Source organism: Macrotis lagotis, chromosome 4 (assembly GCF_037893015.1).
Source record: "Macrotis lagotis isolate mMagLag1 chromosome 4, bilby.v1.9.chrom.fasta, whole genome shotgun sequence".
Classification (NCBI taxonomy): domain Eukaryota; kingdom Metazoa; phylum Chordata; class Mammalia; order Peramelemorphia; family Peramelidae; genus Macrotis; species Macrotis lagotis.
This window is the reverse complement of record NC_133661.1, coordinates 169,073,023-169,091,132: the sequence shown is the minus strand read 5'-3', so window position 1 is coordinate 169,091,132 and position 18,110 is coordinate 169,073,023. Positions and strand designations below refer to the sequence as shown.

The following is an 18,110-nucleotide window of genomic DNA, read 5'->3' as shown; positions in this document are numbered from 1 at the left end:
CTATTTCTGATATCTGGCCTAGTTGTGTTATAAGGAATAGCTTAAACTTGTGGTACATTGGGAGAAAAGCTGTAAATGTTATCAACCATGAAACCTACTTATAAGGAAGACAGATGAAGAGTCCTTTCATTCATGCTAACCTGAAAGAGAATGCAGAATGGATTTTCATAAAGTCCAATGCTTCAGTTGCAATGGGATGACAAAAAAAAAAATTCTCTTTCAGAAGAAATGGCTAAAAGGTCAGAAAACCTCAATGCTTTAAATTCTATTCATTTACAAAACTCCAATCCTGCCTCATTATTCCTATCAGTTGCTTTTTTTGTTCTCCTTTTCTTGTAGAAAATGTATTCTATTTTTGAAATGTTATCTAATTTTGTTGTTACATTTTGTTTTTTATATCACATTCATTTCTAAATATATCTCTTTAAACTCTTCTACTAAGAGAGCCATACCTTCCAAAAAATTTAAAAAGAGAAAACAGTTTGCCAAAACTAACTTGCATTTTGGGCACATCTGAGTATATATGTTGATTTCTGTCCTTAGACCATCATCACTACACAAACAGGGAGAAGCATAGAAAATATATTTTTAAATGGGACAGGTAATCTAGGTAATCTAAGGCAATAATTTCTTAGGATTTAAGGCTCCTAGGTGCACAGTAGGTAGAGAACTGTATATGCTTTCATGAAGATATGAATTCATATGCAGCCTGCTAAAGTGACTGTGATTCTAGGCAAGTCACTTAATCTCTGTTTGCCTCAATTTCTTCAGCTGTAAAATAGAGGTAATGATAGTGCTATTTTTCCTATACTGGGAAAATTATAAGTAAGGGGAAGGAGGGAGAAAGTGTTTTAGGTCTTTGTGTTATATGAAAGTTGTCTGGATAATTTGGGACTTAGTTACTGCACTACAGTAGTCCCAGTCATCAGTTTAACCAGATGAGTGACTGCACTAATGAACTTCCACCAGCACAAATAAGAAAGGAACTTTTCACTCCTTTTGCTGGGAAATAACTAGACTCCATGTGATTTACTGAGTATGGAAGATTCCTTCCACCTAAGTCTTAAGAAGATACTTTGAGGGCTAAAGTGGTTATGTGTCTGGTTCATAGTCCCATAGTTACTAAAAGTGAGAGTGCTATAAGGAATATCAGATCTTCCTGAATCAAAGCTAATCAGTTCAACTTGGTGCTCCCTTTTGCTAATTGTAACTATGAAGAAATTTCAAGAGGGTTGGATAGGAGCATGAATGACTGAGGGAAATCAGGAAGGTGTGTGAGTAGCTGGTACTTGATCTCTTCTTTGATAGACATGAGGAATTTCCAAAAGACAAGAATTAAGGAGGGAATGCTTTTTTGGAAATGTAGAGACAGATAGTTGGTGCAAAAGAATGAAATCGGAAGATAGAATGTCACATAAAGAAACAATTAACCAGTCAATATAACTAGAATGAGGGTGATAGAAAATAAAAATCATAAAGGTATATAGGAACAAGATTTTGAAAAACATTAAATGTCAGTTTGAAGATTTTATATTTTATCTCAGAGACAATGGGACTGGTGATGACTTTTTTAGTTTGTGAGTGACAGAGCGAGCTCTATATTTTATGAATATCAACTTGACATACTAGTATAAGATGAATTTGAAAGGGGAGTAACTTGAAGCAGAGAGACCAGTTAGAATGTTATTGCAATACTGCCTGTGAGAGATATTGAGGTCCTGAGCTAGTGTACAGGCTGAGTGAGTGGGAAAAAAGGAGAAGGGGACAAGTTGGAAAGATGATGTTAGGCTAAAATTGCTAAGACTTGGCAAAATTCTTGTACATTTGGTATGATGGAAAAACTATAAAATGAAGAAAATAATAATATATAATAATAAATAATAAAAATAAACTTCTATTTTCTGTAGTATAGGATTATAATAAAATATATGAGTTATTGTTGCCATTAAAATAACAATAATATTAATAAAGAAAATTTATAAATAATGTGGGAAAGTGAGGTGTCTGGGAAAACAGAATTGATTAACCAGTGTTCTTAACCTGGAGTACATAAACTCTTTTTTTAGAATTTTATTTTAGCATAATTAGTTTCCTTTTTGAATTTTCTTTTAATTTTTTGAATTTAAAAACATTATTTTGTGAAGTGGTTCAATAGGTTTTATCAGATTGCCAAAAGTGTTCAAGGCACAAAAAAATTAAATACTCCTGGCTTAAAGGAAACTTGGTTCCCCCTGAACTCATGCTATGTTGAATCTGCCTTTGCAAAACAGTCCTATATTTTAATTAGAAACAAATATTATAATTTTCAATTAAATGGAAAACTCACCTATTGTTTTTATATTCACTAGGAAAATTCATTTGGAAGTGTATTTTTAATCACAGCATCTGAGATCATTGTGAAAATAGTATCAACATTTATAGGATGGAAAACTAAGCAGTACCTTCCTAGAGAATTGATGTCTCTTCCTCTAGAGCACTTGTCTGTCCTTCTCTTTGTTATGAAGAAGAACCAATGCCTCTAAACTAAAATTGTGTCTACATTGCCACCATGGTCATGGTCTGTGGGCTGGTCCATTTCAGCCTTTCTAGTGATCTTGTTGATTTATGTCACTCACTGAGGTCAGATAAAGCATGTGATGATCTCCATTGGGAGGCAGCAGGGTGTAATGGGAAGGAAACAGATCCTAGAATTAGACCATTTTAGTTTCAGCCCCAGTTCCAAAAGATCACTCAGTAGCTTTGGCATTGCTAATCTTTGGAAGTATGTTTGTTGAACCAAATTATACATTATCAGAATCAAATGATCCAAAGGACCTGAATCAGTCTCTAATAATGAACAAGGTACTCAGGGAAGCAGTTCAACTCAAGAGATTTAATTTATGAAATGACTCTTGGTGATCTTAAAGAGTCACTTTAAGACCATCAAGAGTTATTTCATAAATTAAATCTCTACTTAAGTAATAGTTTTCTCTCCAAGGAGAAAGCTCATATTGGTAATTAAGTCTAGTTAGCTGAAGGGAAAGGGAGTTAGAAATCTCTGTCTTTTTTTCCCTTTGGTAATCAGTAGGTCAGGGTTTAAGTATTTTTTCCCATGCATTTGAAAGAAAGAAAAAAATGTAAGTTAATAAGAGTTTTAGGACAAACTGCAGTACTTGAATAGGAAATGAAACTATCATTTGTTCAGGTGGTTCAAAACCTTTGCTTTTTCAGTATTTTTATGTGTTCCCCTTCCCATGGAGATTATGCTTGTTTACCTCACAATGAGCTGGTTAGTGTGATAACAACCAGAAAAGGAGGAGAAAGGAGACTATTGGTGCTCACTAATGCATTCTAATCTGAAGGGTACTGGTTGGGTGCCAGAGCATTTATAATGCATTAGGAGAATAGTGAAGTATGGAAGCAGGCATAAATGAAGCTCAACAAAACACATTTTGCAATTTCTGATACACTTCCTATTATCTCCTAGCAATGCTTGTATGCCTATAAATTGAAAATAACGTGCCTTGCAAACAGATCCCAGGAGGAAGGCAGTCAATCCATGCTTAATGTTAGGCATTTTCAACAGCACATTTATCCTTGATGCGATTAAAAAATTTTTCAAATTCCAATGAGCATGTGTTCTTTTTCTTTTTGCATTTCACAGAGAGAAAAGTTCATAAAATTACTGGATCAGTTGCACAACTCATTGAGGATTGATTTGTCAAAGTACAGGGTATGTACAAAATTATCTTCCTAAGATGAAAATATAGAATTGGATCTAAATGACTTTGTCATATTAACAAGTAATAATTTATGGAGTAGAATCTTAAAGCCTCCATGCTTGGAAGCTCCCCTTTTTTTAAAAAAAATAATTTTATTCTTATTTCTTTTATATATATATCCCTCACATCTCCATTTATTAGAGGATTCTGATTATTTGGATTCAGTTGGTGGGTTTTAGCAGTCTTATCTATTTGAGAGTCCACATGAAATAGTAAAAAGATATTTGAACTTGGAACCAGGAAGATCTGAATTTCAGTTCTACTTTTGATAAAAAATGATTATATAACCCTGAGGAAATCACTTGACTACCTACCCTCAGTAGCCAAGTGAACTCTAAGCTATAAAGTGCAAAAATGATGCTTTTCTATAATTATAGGAGTTCCCTCATCTAAGCTCTCCACAAGCCAATGAACTCACAGGTTTAGTTCTTATGCCCTTCTGGTAAGTTGAGCTGGTCCAAAAATTCTCTTCCAATGCTTTTCTACTTCCAAAACAACTCTGCCAGATACTGGAGCTAAGGAGAATCCCTCATGGACGTGCCTCACTGACTCTGCCATCATCTCTGATTGAACATCTCCATGATGTTCTCTTCTTAACCAGAGACAATTGATGCCATGTCCTCAATTTCATGTTCACCAACATCCCTGACCTATTGAATGTGCCCTAAATACTGGATTCTATATTTTAAAAGGTATCAATTAGTTGATTTTATAAACTTGTCAGTAATAATAAGAGAAAATTAAAGGGACCCAGGAAACTTTTTCAAAATTAAATAATTTTATTAATAACAGTAACAATAAAACTAGCATATATAGAGGTGGCACAAAGGATAGAGTGCTATGCTTGGAATTAGGAAATCCTGAATTCAAATCCAGCCTCAGACACTTGTGCAACTCGAGGCAAGATGAAATATGTTTGTTCTACTATACAAAGGTACACTTGCCTTTCAGGGTTATTTGGGGACCAAGTGAGATATTCGTAAAAAGGGCATGATTTACACAGAATTGGTCACTTTGGGTGGTTTATAAATGGTTATTCCTTACCCTTTTCTTCCATATTTTGCTTTAAGATTTGCAAAGTAAATCACAAATATCTCATTTTGTCCTCATAGAAACCCTGAGAGATAAGTGCTGCTTTTATCTCCATTTTTGCTGATGAGAAAACTGGAAGATGAGAGTTGAAATGATTTGCTTAAGTATTTGAGGCTGAATATTAATTTCTGGTCTTTCTGATTTCAGTCCAGTGCTCTAGCCTCTGTGAAGCCTATAGTGCCATTCTGGACACAATGCCTCAGGATCTGGTGGGAAAGCTATCCCTTGAAAAAAATCTTTGCTTTCCATCCCAAAAGATGTAATTGGCATTTTTGACATTTCTCAGACTATATTTGAAAATAAAATTTATAAGGATTCAGAAAACTACAAATGGAGTTTACAAATAATTTCCTTCTCTAAATTATCATAAGTATACTCTTTCCTTTCTAATTTATGTTGTTTCATGCTTGATTGTTTCATTGTGATATTTGATAAGATATGTAATGAGATATAAAGTTTCTGAGTATAAGGTAGATTTTGCCTACAGTTATTCATGATTACTAAGCATTTGAGAGGATTACAATTTACATTTGTAAAGTCAGCTTCCCAATATATTTTTTTTCTTTTTAACTTTGATTTGTTTAAGGCAATGGGGTTAAGTGACTTACCCAAAGTCACACAGCTAGGCAATTATTAAGTGTCTGAGGTTAGATTTGAACTCAGGTCTTCTTGACTCCAGGGTCAGTGCTCTATCCACTGCACCATCTAGTTGCCCCCAGTTCCCAACATTTAAATCAAAGAAGCAAAGCTTTAGAGATAGAAGAGATTTAAAGGCCATCCAATCTGACTCATTTTAAAGACAAGGAAAATGTTACCCAAGGAAATTATATGATTTGTCTAAAGTCACACAGATAGTAAGTGGCAAAATCAAGACTTGAACTCAGTACTTTTGATTCCAAATCCATCTCTCTGGCAAAAGAACCTTGATAATGCATGAATCCTTTTGATTTTTTTCTTAAATTGAATAAGCATATAAAGATTGAAATATCTAATGAATAAACTTTTTAATCTTTTTAGTTCAATATCTTTTTAAAAAAAGATATACATTTATACTTTCTTTGAAAAAAAGGTATCTTTCCTTAGGTTTTGATGCTGATAACTATCCTATATATTTCCCTTTCTCTCTAATTAACTAGGACAACTTTCCGGCTAGCAATTCAGAGAGACTTCAAGATCTAAAATCAACTGTTGACCTGCTAACAAGCATCACCTTTTTTCGAATGAAGGTATCTCATTTTATTTCTGTCATTCTTAGTGAGACATGGAACACATTTAGTTTTTCAGGAAGTCATGTTATGCTGTCTCTTCCTGATCCTGCACGATTCAGCCCTCAGTGATTAAGGTGCCAACCTCTCCCTTACCTTGATGAATCTTCCAATAAAGTTTGATTTGAGGAAGCAAATGTCCCAACCACTTTTGATTTTCTGATATATTCAGCCTGACTTAGTTTTAAATTAAGTCCATTTTGAGCAAGGCTCTGAAAAATCTAAACAGATATGAATCTTCTGAGAAAGAATTTAAAGTTGAATTGCATTTGGTCAGACTCTAAGGACATCACTGACTTCTTCACCTCAAGAAAGAGAGCAGCACCTCAATTTCAACCCATTTTCTTCAATATTTAGACCACATTCCTTGGTTTAGCATTTGTCATACTCACCACTCCAAAATCTGGCCTTGACAGTAGACAAATCAAACAATGCAATCTCTTTACCAAGAAGACTTGTTTCTCTTTGACTTGTATTTTGTTCCTGATATATTCTGACATTTTACTTTTTGTTTTTTTCTCCTTATTTTACCCTGCTTTATTAGTAGTTACTTGGCCTGGTGATAATTTGGCAATGGCATGCAATACCTCCAAATAAAGAGATATATATATATATATATATATATATATATATATATATGCATATATATATATATAAAATGAATGTATATTGCATATTTTGCTACAGTTTTTTCCTTGTATATATGTTATCAATGACTCAAGAATTCTTAGTCTCAAGTGATTAAAATGGTTTTTATTAAGATGTCTTAACAAAATGGCACACCTCTCTCATGATGGGAGAGAGGGGCAGGGAATTCCAAAGAACACATTCTTTTATGCAGCTTGAAAGTGCCCCTTCATGCCAACCACGGGCTGGGGTCACAAATCTAATTGATACATTGATTCCTATAACATTTCCCCACCCTGCTCATTTTACTAAGGAGCAAGAACAGATAGATATTCTTGAGCATGTGCAAAGGAGAAGGTCAAGTCTCTAGGTTACTCTTGACCAGTTAAAAACTAGTTTCTTCTAATCTTGGGTTTGTCATTTTTGAAATGGAATTAGAACTCTCCCAGTTTTGTGATTGGCTGGGACCATTACCCCTTTGCAATGTATTCCCTAGGGACCCCCCTCCACCCTGTGAAGACCAACAAGGTGTAAATGAAAAATATCATGATGAAATAGTTAAAGAACTGACGTTGGAATATAAAAATGTATATAAGGCCCCTCTGGAACATAGTAACTATGTTAATGAGGGCAAGTCATTTAATGTCTGTGTTCCAGGCAGGTAAGATAATACCAATACAATATAGGTCAATTTTTTTTGAGTACTAATAGTATATTTTAAGTGATGAATGTTTACTATTTATAATCCCTCACAGTGCTTGTAAGAAAGAATTGAATGCTTTGTTTCCACAGGAATGAGAGAATTGCAAGAGAATAATACATCACAAAAGTCAGGATGTCTGGTGTTCTGTAAGCTAAAAGATGCAAATCTGTTAACCAGAAGGGGAAAGTTGCACAAAAGGAAAAGTGATTAAAAAAATAACTTTGCAACAAGTCAGGGTTTGACTTAGGGTCTGGGTCCTTGTCCTTTTTGGCTGCTCAAGGAGGCTCATGCATATTACTGTTCTTTCCCTTGTGCTCATTAGGATAATGAGCAGAACAGGGAAAACATATAAGGGGAATGTATCAATTAGATTGTGATCCTGACCAGTGATTGGCAAACCCTTCAAACTGAATATAAGACTTGGCAATGTTGTAATTCGGACCTTCTTTTCTTAATTGAGGAGGTCCTTCTTTGTAAAGCTGAATTAATAAAAAGTCATTTTAATTACTCTGTACTAAGTATTTATTAATGATGAACCATTGATAGCATTACTGTAATTTCAATTAATGAATATCTCTTTTTCCAGGTTTTAGAACTCCAAAGTCCACCAAGAGCCAGCACTGTTGTAAAGGATTGTGTCAGGGCTTGTTTAGACTCCACATACAAGTATATTTTTGACAACTGCCATGAACTCTACACACAATTAATAGATCCGGTAAGAGCAAATATATGCTATTAATGATTTGTCTGCTGTCTTAGATATAAAAAATGGAAGTAAAATAGAGTGAATATTTTGTTAATTTTGTATCAATCTAAGATCCCAGAATTACATCATTTTGCTCACAAAAAAGGAAGAATATTGGGGGGTGGTGGAAATGAAACCTCTTTTCCTCTTAGGAAAGTTTAATAAAACAACTCCTTAGATGAAAGCAAGATAAATTAAATGTAATAGTAGTAGTAGTAGTAGTAGTAGTAGTAGTAGTAGTAGTAGTAGTAGTAGTAGTAGTAGTAGTAGTATTTATCAGGTATTGTTTTGCTGTATGCCATAAATTTTATAATGAAGATTAGATTAGATTAAAAACACTTCTTAAAGGTTTACTATGTGCTAAGCTCTGAGAATAAAAATAAAAGCAATAAGAAAGATGTTCTCAGGAGTATAAGAGATAGGAAGGAAGGGAAGGAAAAATGTAAGCTAAAAGAGTCGGGATTTGAGCCAAATGGGAAGTGAGCATAGCTAGAATGAGTAGAAACCTTGCCAGAGGGAAAGGTCATAAGGGATAAAGGTAAAAAGTTATAATTCTTTTGAAGATATAGTTTTAATTTTATGTTCCTAAAATTTAGAACCAAAATGCATTTATTTAACATGAATTTTATGTAATTATTACAATGTAAGTATTCAATTAAATAATTTACATTCATTTGGTTACCCCTCCTCAAATCTATAAGAATATCCAGGATAACTATATTCCATTTTTCTCTTGCAAGTAGCTCAATCAGAACATGTAATAGTAGAGAATCAGGTAGAAATTAGAATTACATCAATAAATTGTTTGCTGATTTGTTGAATAACAAATAGTTGTCATTGAGCCTTTTAACTGTTTATTTCAATTTGAATTGATTGGGAATTTTCTAAATTTAATAGAGTTGCTTAAAGTGAAAGGATGAGAATTCTAGAATTTTTAGACACAAAGAAACAATACTTTTTAGGCTCTTTGGAAAAGGTATGTCTACATCTGAATAAGGGTAGATGTACTGAGTTTCTAAATTATGGTGTATTATTTCTAAATACTTTAGTCCAGTAGAATACTAGTGATATTAAAATAATGTTCATTGACAACAGATAATTTAAGAGTATGTTCCTCTTCAATGATTGGAACTTCAAGGATCTAAGATCCTGAAGAGTAGAGCTTGTTTTTTGTTGTGTACTTGTATTCCCAACTCCTAGCCCTTAGGAGGTGCCTAATAAATGTTTCTTGATTTATGGTAGGAAACCTAAAGGTCATGTTTTCAAGCAAAGTCCTTTAGTTTAGTAACAGTTCAATTCTCATCAACAGTCTCTGATCTTGAAGCATGACTAGCCCCTATCAGTCTTCTTACTACTTCACTAGTAAGACACTTAGATTAGCACCCCACTTGCAGCCACTTTACTCCCTGTTCCTTCAAGAACATCTGGCCAAAATTTATATTCTTTATGCTTATGACAAACCCACTTAGTATTCTGCTTTTTAAATTAGACATAACAATATATAAATATATATACATGCACATATACTAAACATGCACATATTTTATAATCTTAAAATTGTGTAACAAAGATTCATAGTTTTGTAATTTATACTTTGAAAAATTGTTTTGATGATTATTAAATTCATAATTAAAGAGAAAATTGAAAAATTATTATACTTTTAAAATAAGGAAGAATAAAAATATTTCTCTGTAACAATTGTAATTAATGTTGAAATTTGGATACCAGGAATTTTGTATGTCTTCCCTTAAGAAGGTGCTAGATATTGTGTGCATTTATGGTTAAGAATTGAGAATAGATGAATAGTAATAGGTCAAACAAGCAAATAATTAAATGCTAAAAGATAGTTTACAATTGAACCTATCAACTATAGAATCATTACTGTGAAGAAGCAGAAGAGTGATCAAAACAAAACAAATAATTTTGAGGAAAGGAAAAGGGAAGAGACACTTGAGGTTGTGGAGAGGAAAAAAATAGATTCTGGAGAAGCAAAACAGTAGAAAAACAGAAGAATGGAAGATTGAATCACTGAACATCTCTAAGTTTCAGTGTCCTCACCTGTAAGATAAGGAAATGGAGTGAATTAGATGACCTCCAAAGTCTCTTCTAGTCATATGAGCTCATGGTTAGAGAAAAGAATTATAGAATTCAAGATCATGGATGGTGGTAAAAGCTAAGGTAGAATTATACTTCTAAGTGGCTACAATGTGTGTGTGTGTGTGTATATGGACAAACATTCATATATATCTGTATACATTTATGCATGATGAGGAATACTGATTGAGTTTCTACTTCCCTGGTTCACCTCTTGAAATTACAGTAGGAGAAGGTAATGCAGACTGCAAGCTGTTAGGGTTTCTCTAATTGTTTCAGATAGTAGATGAGTTTACACCTTGAGAAAGGTTTGACACTTTCATCTTCCCATAGCTTGAGGGGCTTCAGATTATAGAATATAAAAACCAAGAAAGGAAGTGGTTCTCCTGCAGTTTTTTTAATGGACTTTAACAACTTGCCTCCCTGCCTTTCTGAAATAACTAGAAGAAAATGGGATCTTCCTGTGCTTTGAGGAATATTTTCTTGATCCCTAGAATGTGCACATAACTACACAAATCTAAATGCTAATTGATTCTGATTCATTGACTGGCATAGAAATAGCTAAAAACAAACAAACAAATTTCCTTCTATCATTTTTTTTTCCAGAAGTAACTATATAAAAACAATAGATAGGCAGAAATAAAGTGAAAACACAATTACCTGAATCTTTTCCAAGATGCTTTCTTGGTACTTTTTCCTATGGCTAAGGAAAGTTGCTAAATAAAAAAGATTTATTTTATTAGTGTTTGTTATTTTTTATTTTAGTGACAGAGTGCTTAAAGAGTACACCTATTCAGGATCATATTAACATTTTTGGTGGAAAACAAGTCAGATTTAACTAGTTGTTTGATACTTTGGAGATCAAATTCAAAAGAATAAATTTTGGTTGTCATTTGATATCATATAGATGTAACTATGACTACCTGAAGCATACCCTTACAAATGTTTGCTTATTAACTCTAAATAACCTGGTAAATTTTATACTCTATACTCATTTTTAGACCAGGGAGTTTTGTGATCTGCAGATATATATACGTTACCTTCTGCATACACTTTTATACAGTTTTACCTTTTTTTGTAGTTAAAATTCACATTTAAAGTTGAAACTCACAATTGGGCCTAATTTTATACCAAGTTTGAATTTTTTAACACAAAGAAAAAAGACACCCACAAATTAAATTGAAATATTTTTGGATTTATATAATTGGTTGTTTTGATAATTTGTTTCTAAAATGCACAGTGGTTTTGGAAGGTAGCATGACTGACAGGTGAATACAATGGGAAATGAGTTCCCTAGCAACAGGTTAAAACTATAAAATCAGAAGAAGCCCATTTTCCTCTTTATTTTCTAAGGTTAAAATCTTTTTTACAACACAATGGTTAAAAGTTTAAAAAGGCAAATATTCTTTGCTATGATTTATGAAACACTGAGGGAAAAATATTCTAGTTAGGAAATATTACCTGCAAGGGAATAAGTATGCAAGTTCTGTATATACAGGGCAGCTAGGTGGCACAGCATATCCAGTGCCAGGTCTGGAATCAGGAAGACTTCTCTTTCAGAGTTCAAATCTTTGACCTCAGAGACTTAGTAGCTATTTGACTCTGGGCAAGTTTGTAACTCTATTTGCTTCAGTTTCTTCATTTGTAAAATGAATTGGATTCGGAAATGCAAACTATTCCAAAATCTTTCCCAAGAAAACCCCAAATGACATCATGAAGAGTCAGACACAAGTGAAAAATGAATCAACAATAGCAAACTCTATTTGTATGCTCAAACTGAACATACTTATGCCTCAAGGATAATAATGCTTGTCCTTCATTCTTGAAGAAAACCATGATATTAGAGAGGTGATGATGTGACAAGTACATGAATTGGATTTGAGTGTGGGAGAGCTGTGCTCAAGCACCATCCTCGCTTTCTCCTCCAAAACCACTAGTGGTTAGATATGAACCAGGATGACTACAGATGGCACTGGATGAAAGGCGTTCAGGCTTAAGTGACTTGCCCAAGGTCACATAGGCAGTCTGAGGATGGATTCGAATGACTATCCTCCCAACCCCAAATCCTAGTGATTAAATTTCATGTTTAACCTATGCCTCAGGATCCTATATGATAAAAGGATGGAGAAGAAGGGACATTCTAAAGAAAATCCTTTATATACACTGGTACATCATGAACACATTTTTATAAACTCAATCTAAAAATAATAGCAATAACAACCTAATTTCAATATCAGATTTGTAAATCAGAATCTTTACAAGACAACTACAAGAAAAGGAACAGTGTGGTAGCCTGGATTTGGAGGCAGGAAATATGGTTTCTCAAAATCACAGGAGGGCAGAGGTGGTTAGGTGGAGCAGTGGATAGAGCACTAGTCCAGGAGTCAGGAGGATTTGAGTTCAAATATGACCTCAGACACTTAATAATTGCCTAGCTGTGTGACCTTGGGTAAGTCATTAACCCCATTGCCTTAAATAAAAATTTAAAAATTAACTTATAAAAATCACAGGATTTCAGATTTAGTATGTATCTCAAAAAGTTTTGCCTGAGAAAACATTTCCTCTCTATGAAAAGCAAGTCCTGAAATAAAAGGGACCCCATGACTTCACATTCCCTAGTCCTCATTTTTTTCGGATTTTTTTTCTCAGATAAGCTTAAATTTGCCTCTTTTCAACTTCCATTTTTTTTTTTGGTTCTCATTCTCCATTTTGTGGTCAAGCAAATGAAATCTAATCCTTCTTCCCTGTAAAAGCCCTTCAAATATTTGAAGATAACTTAATCTTTTTGTGTTTTCTCTTGAACTACCAAGACTATCAACCAGATCCTTTAACAAATCTTTATGTATCATGCAAACAAATCCCTGAAATCCTGGCTGTCTTTATCTGAACACTCATCCTTCTTAAAATATGGCATCCCAAACTGAAAACAGAACTATAGATGATGTTTGACAAAGGCTGAATTGGACTATTACTTCCTAATTCCTGAATATGATACAATTCTTTTGTTTTTTAGGGATTTTTTTTTGCAAGGCAAATGGGGTTAAGTGGCTTGCCCACAGCTAGGTAATTATTAAGTGTCTGAGATCAGATTTGAACCCAGGTACTCCTCAGTCCAGGGCCAGTGCTTTATCCACTACGCCACCTAGATGCCCCATGATACAATTCTTTATGGAGTCATATTATTTTTTTTTTAGGTTTTTGCCAGGCAAATGGGGTTAAGTGGCTTGCCCAAGGCCACACAGCTAGGTAATTATTAAGTGTCTGAGACTGGATTTGAACCCAGGTACTCCTGACTCCAAGGCCGGTGCTTTATCCACTGCACCACCTAGCCGCCCCTATGGAGCCATATTGAATCAAATTTCTTGTCAACCATAACATGCTATATACTTATTTTAAGACTGCAGGCAGGAGAATTCCTATCAGCTTAGAAATAAATTGCTTCCTGACTGTGTTCCTCCTTTCTCATCCTTATAAAGTTCATCTTTTGAACCCACGTTTAAGACTTGATGAGCAGGTAGGTGGCAAAGTAGATGGATTGTTTCACCTGAAGTCAGGAAGATTCATCTTCCTAGTGAAAATCTGACCTCAGACACTTCCTAGATATGAAATTCTGGCGAGTCACTTGACCCTGTTTGCCTCAGTTTCCTTATCTTTAAAATGAACTGAAGAAGGATAATGGAAAACCACACCAGTCTCTTTGCCAAGAAAACCCTACAATGGGGTTATGAAGAGTTGGATACAAGCAAAACAATTGAACTTAAGACTTTATATTTATAACTATTAAATTATATATCTTAGTAGTTTTGACTCAACATTGCTACTCATTATTGATATGACGTTGAGTCATTTACTCTCCCCATCAGGGCAGCTGGGTGGTGAAATATATACAGTGCCAGACTTGGCAAACATAGTAATTGTTTTTCTCAGTTTCCTTATCTGTTAAATGAACATGAAGAGGAAATGGCAAATTCCTCCAATATCTTTGCCAAGAAAGCCCCAAAAGGCATGATGAAGAGTTGGACAAGACTGAAATGACTTGAACAATAACAAAACAACAAAAAAATCTAAATCCGTTTTCTTCACTTATATATTGAAATTTGACTAGATGGTCTCTAAGAATTCCTTCCATCTCTAAACTAAATTAGTTCTATAAGCCAATTCTTCAAAGTATAAGTCATCTTACTATAGAATTGTCTATATATATGTCTATTAACTTCTTAAAGCTATTAAATATTCCAAAGATCACTGTAATAGATATTAGTCTGAACAGATACTCTGGAGTCACACTGTTAAGATTTCAAATAGTTTGCTAGAAATGCTTTCACAGGATTTTGTAGACTGAGATACAGTCTGCTATTTTGATATCTTAAAACCTGGTTTATTTGAGTTTTTAGTAACATTTGAATCAAGATTCAGTTAGCACGATGTCATCTGAAAATAGGAACATCTGTAAAAGGATCTACATCTAGAGGTAGATATGCTCCTTTATTAAATACATATTTAATATCAATATCATATTTAGCAACCTGTTGTAACAGATAAAGAGTCAGCTTTAGAGTCTAAAATTCCTGGCTTCAAGTACTGTCTCTGATACTTGCCACTGGATGCAACAAGTTATTAAATTTCTCACTGCTATAAAGATCTTTCTCATACTATTAATTTCAGAACACTAATAGAAAGGGTTTCTTTAAAAAAAACAAAAATATTCACACCAATCAATAAATATACATATTCTCCAATAAAGTCCCACTCTGAGGCTTGCTTCATCATAGCACAGCAGTAATTGCATTTAAGAAGGTCCTGCCAGTGAACTACAAACTCTAAATCAGAACTTTAAGTATGGGTTGAGTGGTATATTGAACCTCTGAGTTGGACTGTGTCTTTCTGAGATCCATATGGAGGATCTAATTACCAAAGAGGGTTGGCTGTCAGGGCATTCATTTTACCAGCTACAGCTTATGAAGAATATCTATTAAGGCATAAAAGAAGTTGCCATTCGCATTTGTGGATCTTTGTGAAATACCTATCTGGATAGAATAATAAATCCTTAATGTTAGTACATATACATACACATATGTGTAGATATTCACAAACATATATACAGCTCTACATACACAGACAATTTGTGCATTTAAATATATGGATATACACATAACTTTTCTCTCTCTCTCTCTCTATATATATATACAATACATATATAAGTTCAAATACGTAGATATATATATAGATATAGATATTGAGAAAATAAAGACTATTTGTCCTTTGGTCACATCTGACTATGACCCCATTTGGGATTTTCTTGGGAAAGATTTCGGAGTGGTTTGTCAATTTTTGAATGAGAAATATTTTTAAAATTTGGTACCCCTTAGAAAAGCTACTGAAGTTCTATTTCAAATAGGATACATCCATACACATATATTTTTTATTAGGTTTTTTTTTTTTGGCAAGGCAAATGGGGTTAAGTGGCTTTGTCCAAGATCACACAGCTAGAAGTTATTAAGTGTCTGAGTTGAGATTTGAATTCAGGTCCTCCTGACTCCAGGGCTGGTGCTCTATCTATTGTGCCACCTAGCCGCACCCCATACACATGGATTTTAAAGAAATCAAATGAAACTTTCAGGAATGAAGCACATTGTGAGGGAAATAAATGTAGAATCAACTATCACATCTGCCTTGTGAGTTTAAAATGTATAATTTTTTGACTTGGTTTGGAACAGTGTTTATTCCTGAATTGCTGTGTCAGCCTCCAGTGAATGGGGGGAAGAGGGACATAAAGGTGCTTAGGTTATTCAGTTCCTGCTGGAGCAAATGAAATGGTTAACTGCATTGCATTCATGGGCCAGTGGCCCTTTATAGGTATTGGTAATTGTAAGAGTGAGAAGACCTGGATAAGGGTAGTCCCAGGTCTACTACATATTAGGGTTTTTTAAATTAAAAAATCTTTATTTATTTAAGACAATGAGGTTAAGTGATTTGCCCAAGGTCACACAGCTAAGCAATTATTAAGTGTCTGAGGTATTTGAACTCAAGTACTTCTGACTACAAGGCTGGTGTTCTATCTACTGTGCCACCTAGCTGCCTCTACTACATAGTAGTTAAGCAACTAAAAGGATCAAATGAGATAACATGTGCAAAAGTGATTTTTGATACCCTCTCATTTTAAACTCATCTTAGACAAAACAAATAGTAGTGAAATTAATGTGACTTTTGAAAATCCATTTAGGTTATTTGATTCTATCCCATGTACATTACTTTTCTCCCAGGGAAGAAAGGCTTCTTTTTCTTTATTCTAGTTTCATGCTTTTCCAAGTCCTTGATGATTTCTTTTATTCACAAAAGATGACCACCTAAAAAGAATCAATTCATTTTATTTTTACCTTTTGGCATTTCAATTACTTTAATTAAGATGCTGGTAACACTTCATTCCTATTCCCACCTCACCCCAGCCTTAGGCTTAAGTAACCCTGAACAATTCTCACATTGGTTACATTTCTGTGATGTTTGAAGGGACTTGGAACTTTGATAGATTCTTAAAATAAGAGGGATGTTTCAAGTTCTATAAGTAATCAATCAACTAAACACAAATGGAAGAATGGAACAAGTTTGTTGCTATAGTTCTCATTTCCTATCTCCTTTTAATGAAATCTCAATTAAGTCATTCTTTATAGTCTCTCAAAGTAGACAATCCACAATATTTACATACTCAAATGTAATCAGCATGTATAGGGAAGCAGTATAGAATAAGGGAAAGAACATTGACTCTGGATTCAGAGAACATGGATTCAAATACTGCTTCTAATGCTATCTGGATGACCAGGAGAAGATCATGTAACATTCTTAGATCTCAGTTTTCTCATATTAAAAAAAGGAGAATGTTAAACCAAGGCATCCTGAGCTCAGGAGTCAATATACTTTGGGAAAGTAACTAAAGAGAATGTGAACAGTCAAGTTCTAGATTTAGAATATATTCAAAAATAGTCATAGCTTAGATTATGACATTAATGACACCAGTGATTTCAGGTTGAATTTGAATCTCAGAGCTGGTGTTTCTTATTTATTTTTTTTTTTAGGATTTTGCAAGGCAAATGGGGTTAAGTGGCTCGCCCAAGGCCACACAGCTAGGTCATTATTAAGTGTCTGAGGCCGGATTTGAACTCAGGTACTCCTGACTCCAAGGCCTGTGCTCCATCCACTGTACCACCTAGCCGCCCCAAGAGCTGGTGTTTCTACAGGAGCAATAAGAACCACTTATTGCTTTTATTAATATTAAATACTAAATTGTCTTTGGCAAGAAATAGTAAATTAGGACTAAAAATAAACAATGGAATTAGGTATAAAATGACTTTTAATTAGAATTTCCATAGCTTTAGCAATTGAACTATTCCCTAAATATTTTCTAACCATCAGTTAGGTGAAAAGAATGATTCATGTTGCAGAGAGCAACAAAGATAAGAAGTAGTCCTTCAAAATTCTAATGGGATAATAATATGAATACAGATATTTCCTTTATAAAAACTTTTCCCAAATGTCATGTTTCATTTTTCACATTTAAATTTTAATATCAAGTAAAAATAACATTTAATTCTTATTTCAGTGCCATATTAGTATGATAATAAAACTCAGTGAATTTATATGAAAACAATTTTATGACCTGTATCTCTGGGCTACTTTGATGCTTTGCAGTTATTTTTAATTACATCAAGTATCCTAGCAATGAAAATTGCAATAAGAAAAAAGCTTTGCAATGTGATAGTGAAAAAACAACCTAAACCCTGTACATTGAAAATACTTTTTTCTGGGGCATCTAGGTAGCACAGTGGATA

General features: G+C 33.8%; 1 protein-coding gene across 1 annotated transcript in view; it reads left to right on the top strand.

The window, feature by feature from the left end:
* Nucleotides 1–18,110, top strand: part of UNC13C (unc-13 homolog C) — a 386,872-nt gene that overhangs the window by 132,689 nt on the left and 236,073 nt on the right. The window contains exons 8-10 of the mRNA XM_074236225.1: nt 3,644–3,712; nt 5,990–6,079; nt 8,035–8,163. Coding sequence (XP_074092326.1) covers nt 3,644–3,712; nt 5,990–6,079; nt 8,035–8,163 — 288 coding nt within the window. The remainder of the gene's footprint in view (nt 1–3,643; nt 3,713–5,989; nt 6,080–8,034; nt 8,164–18,110) is intronic.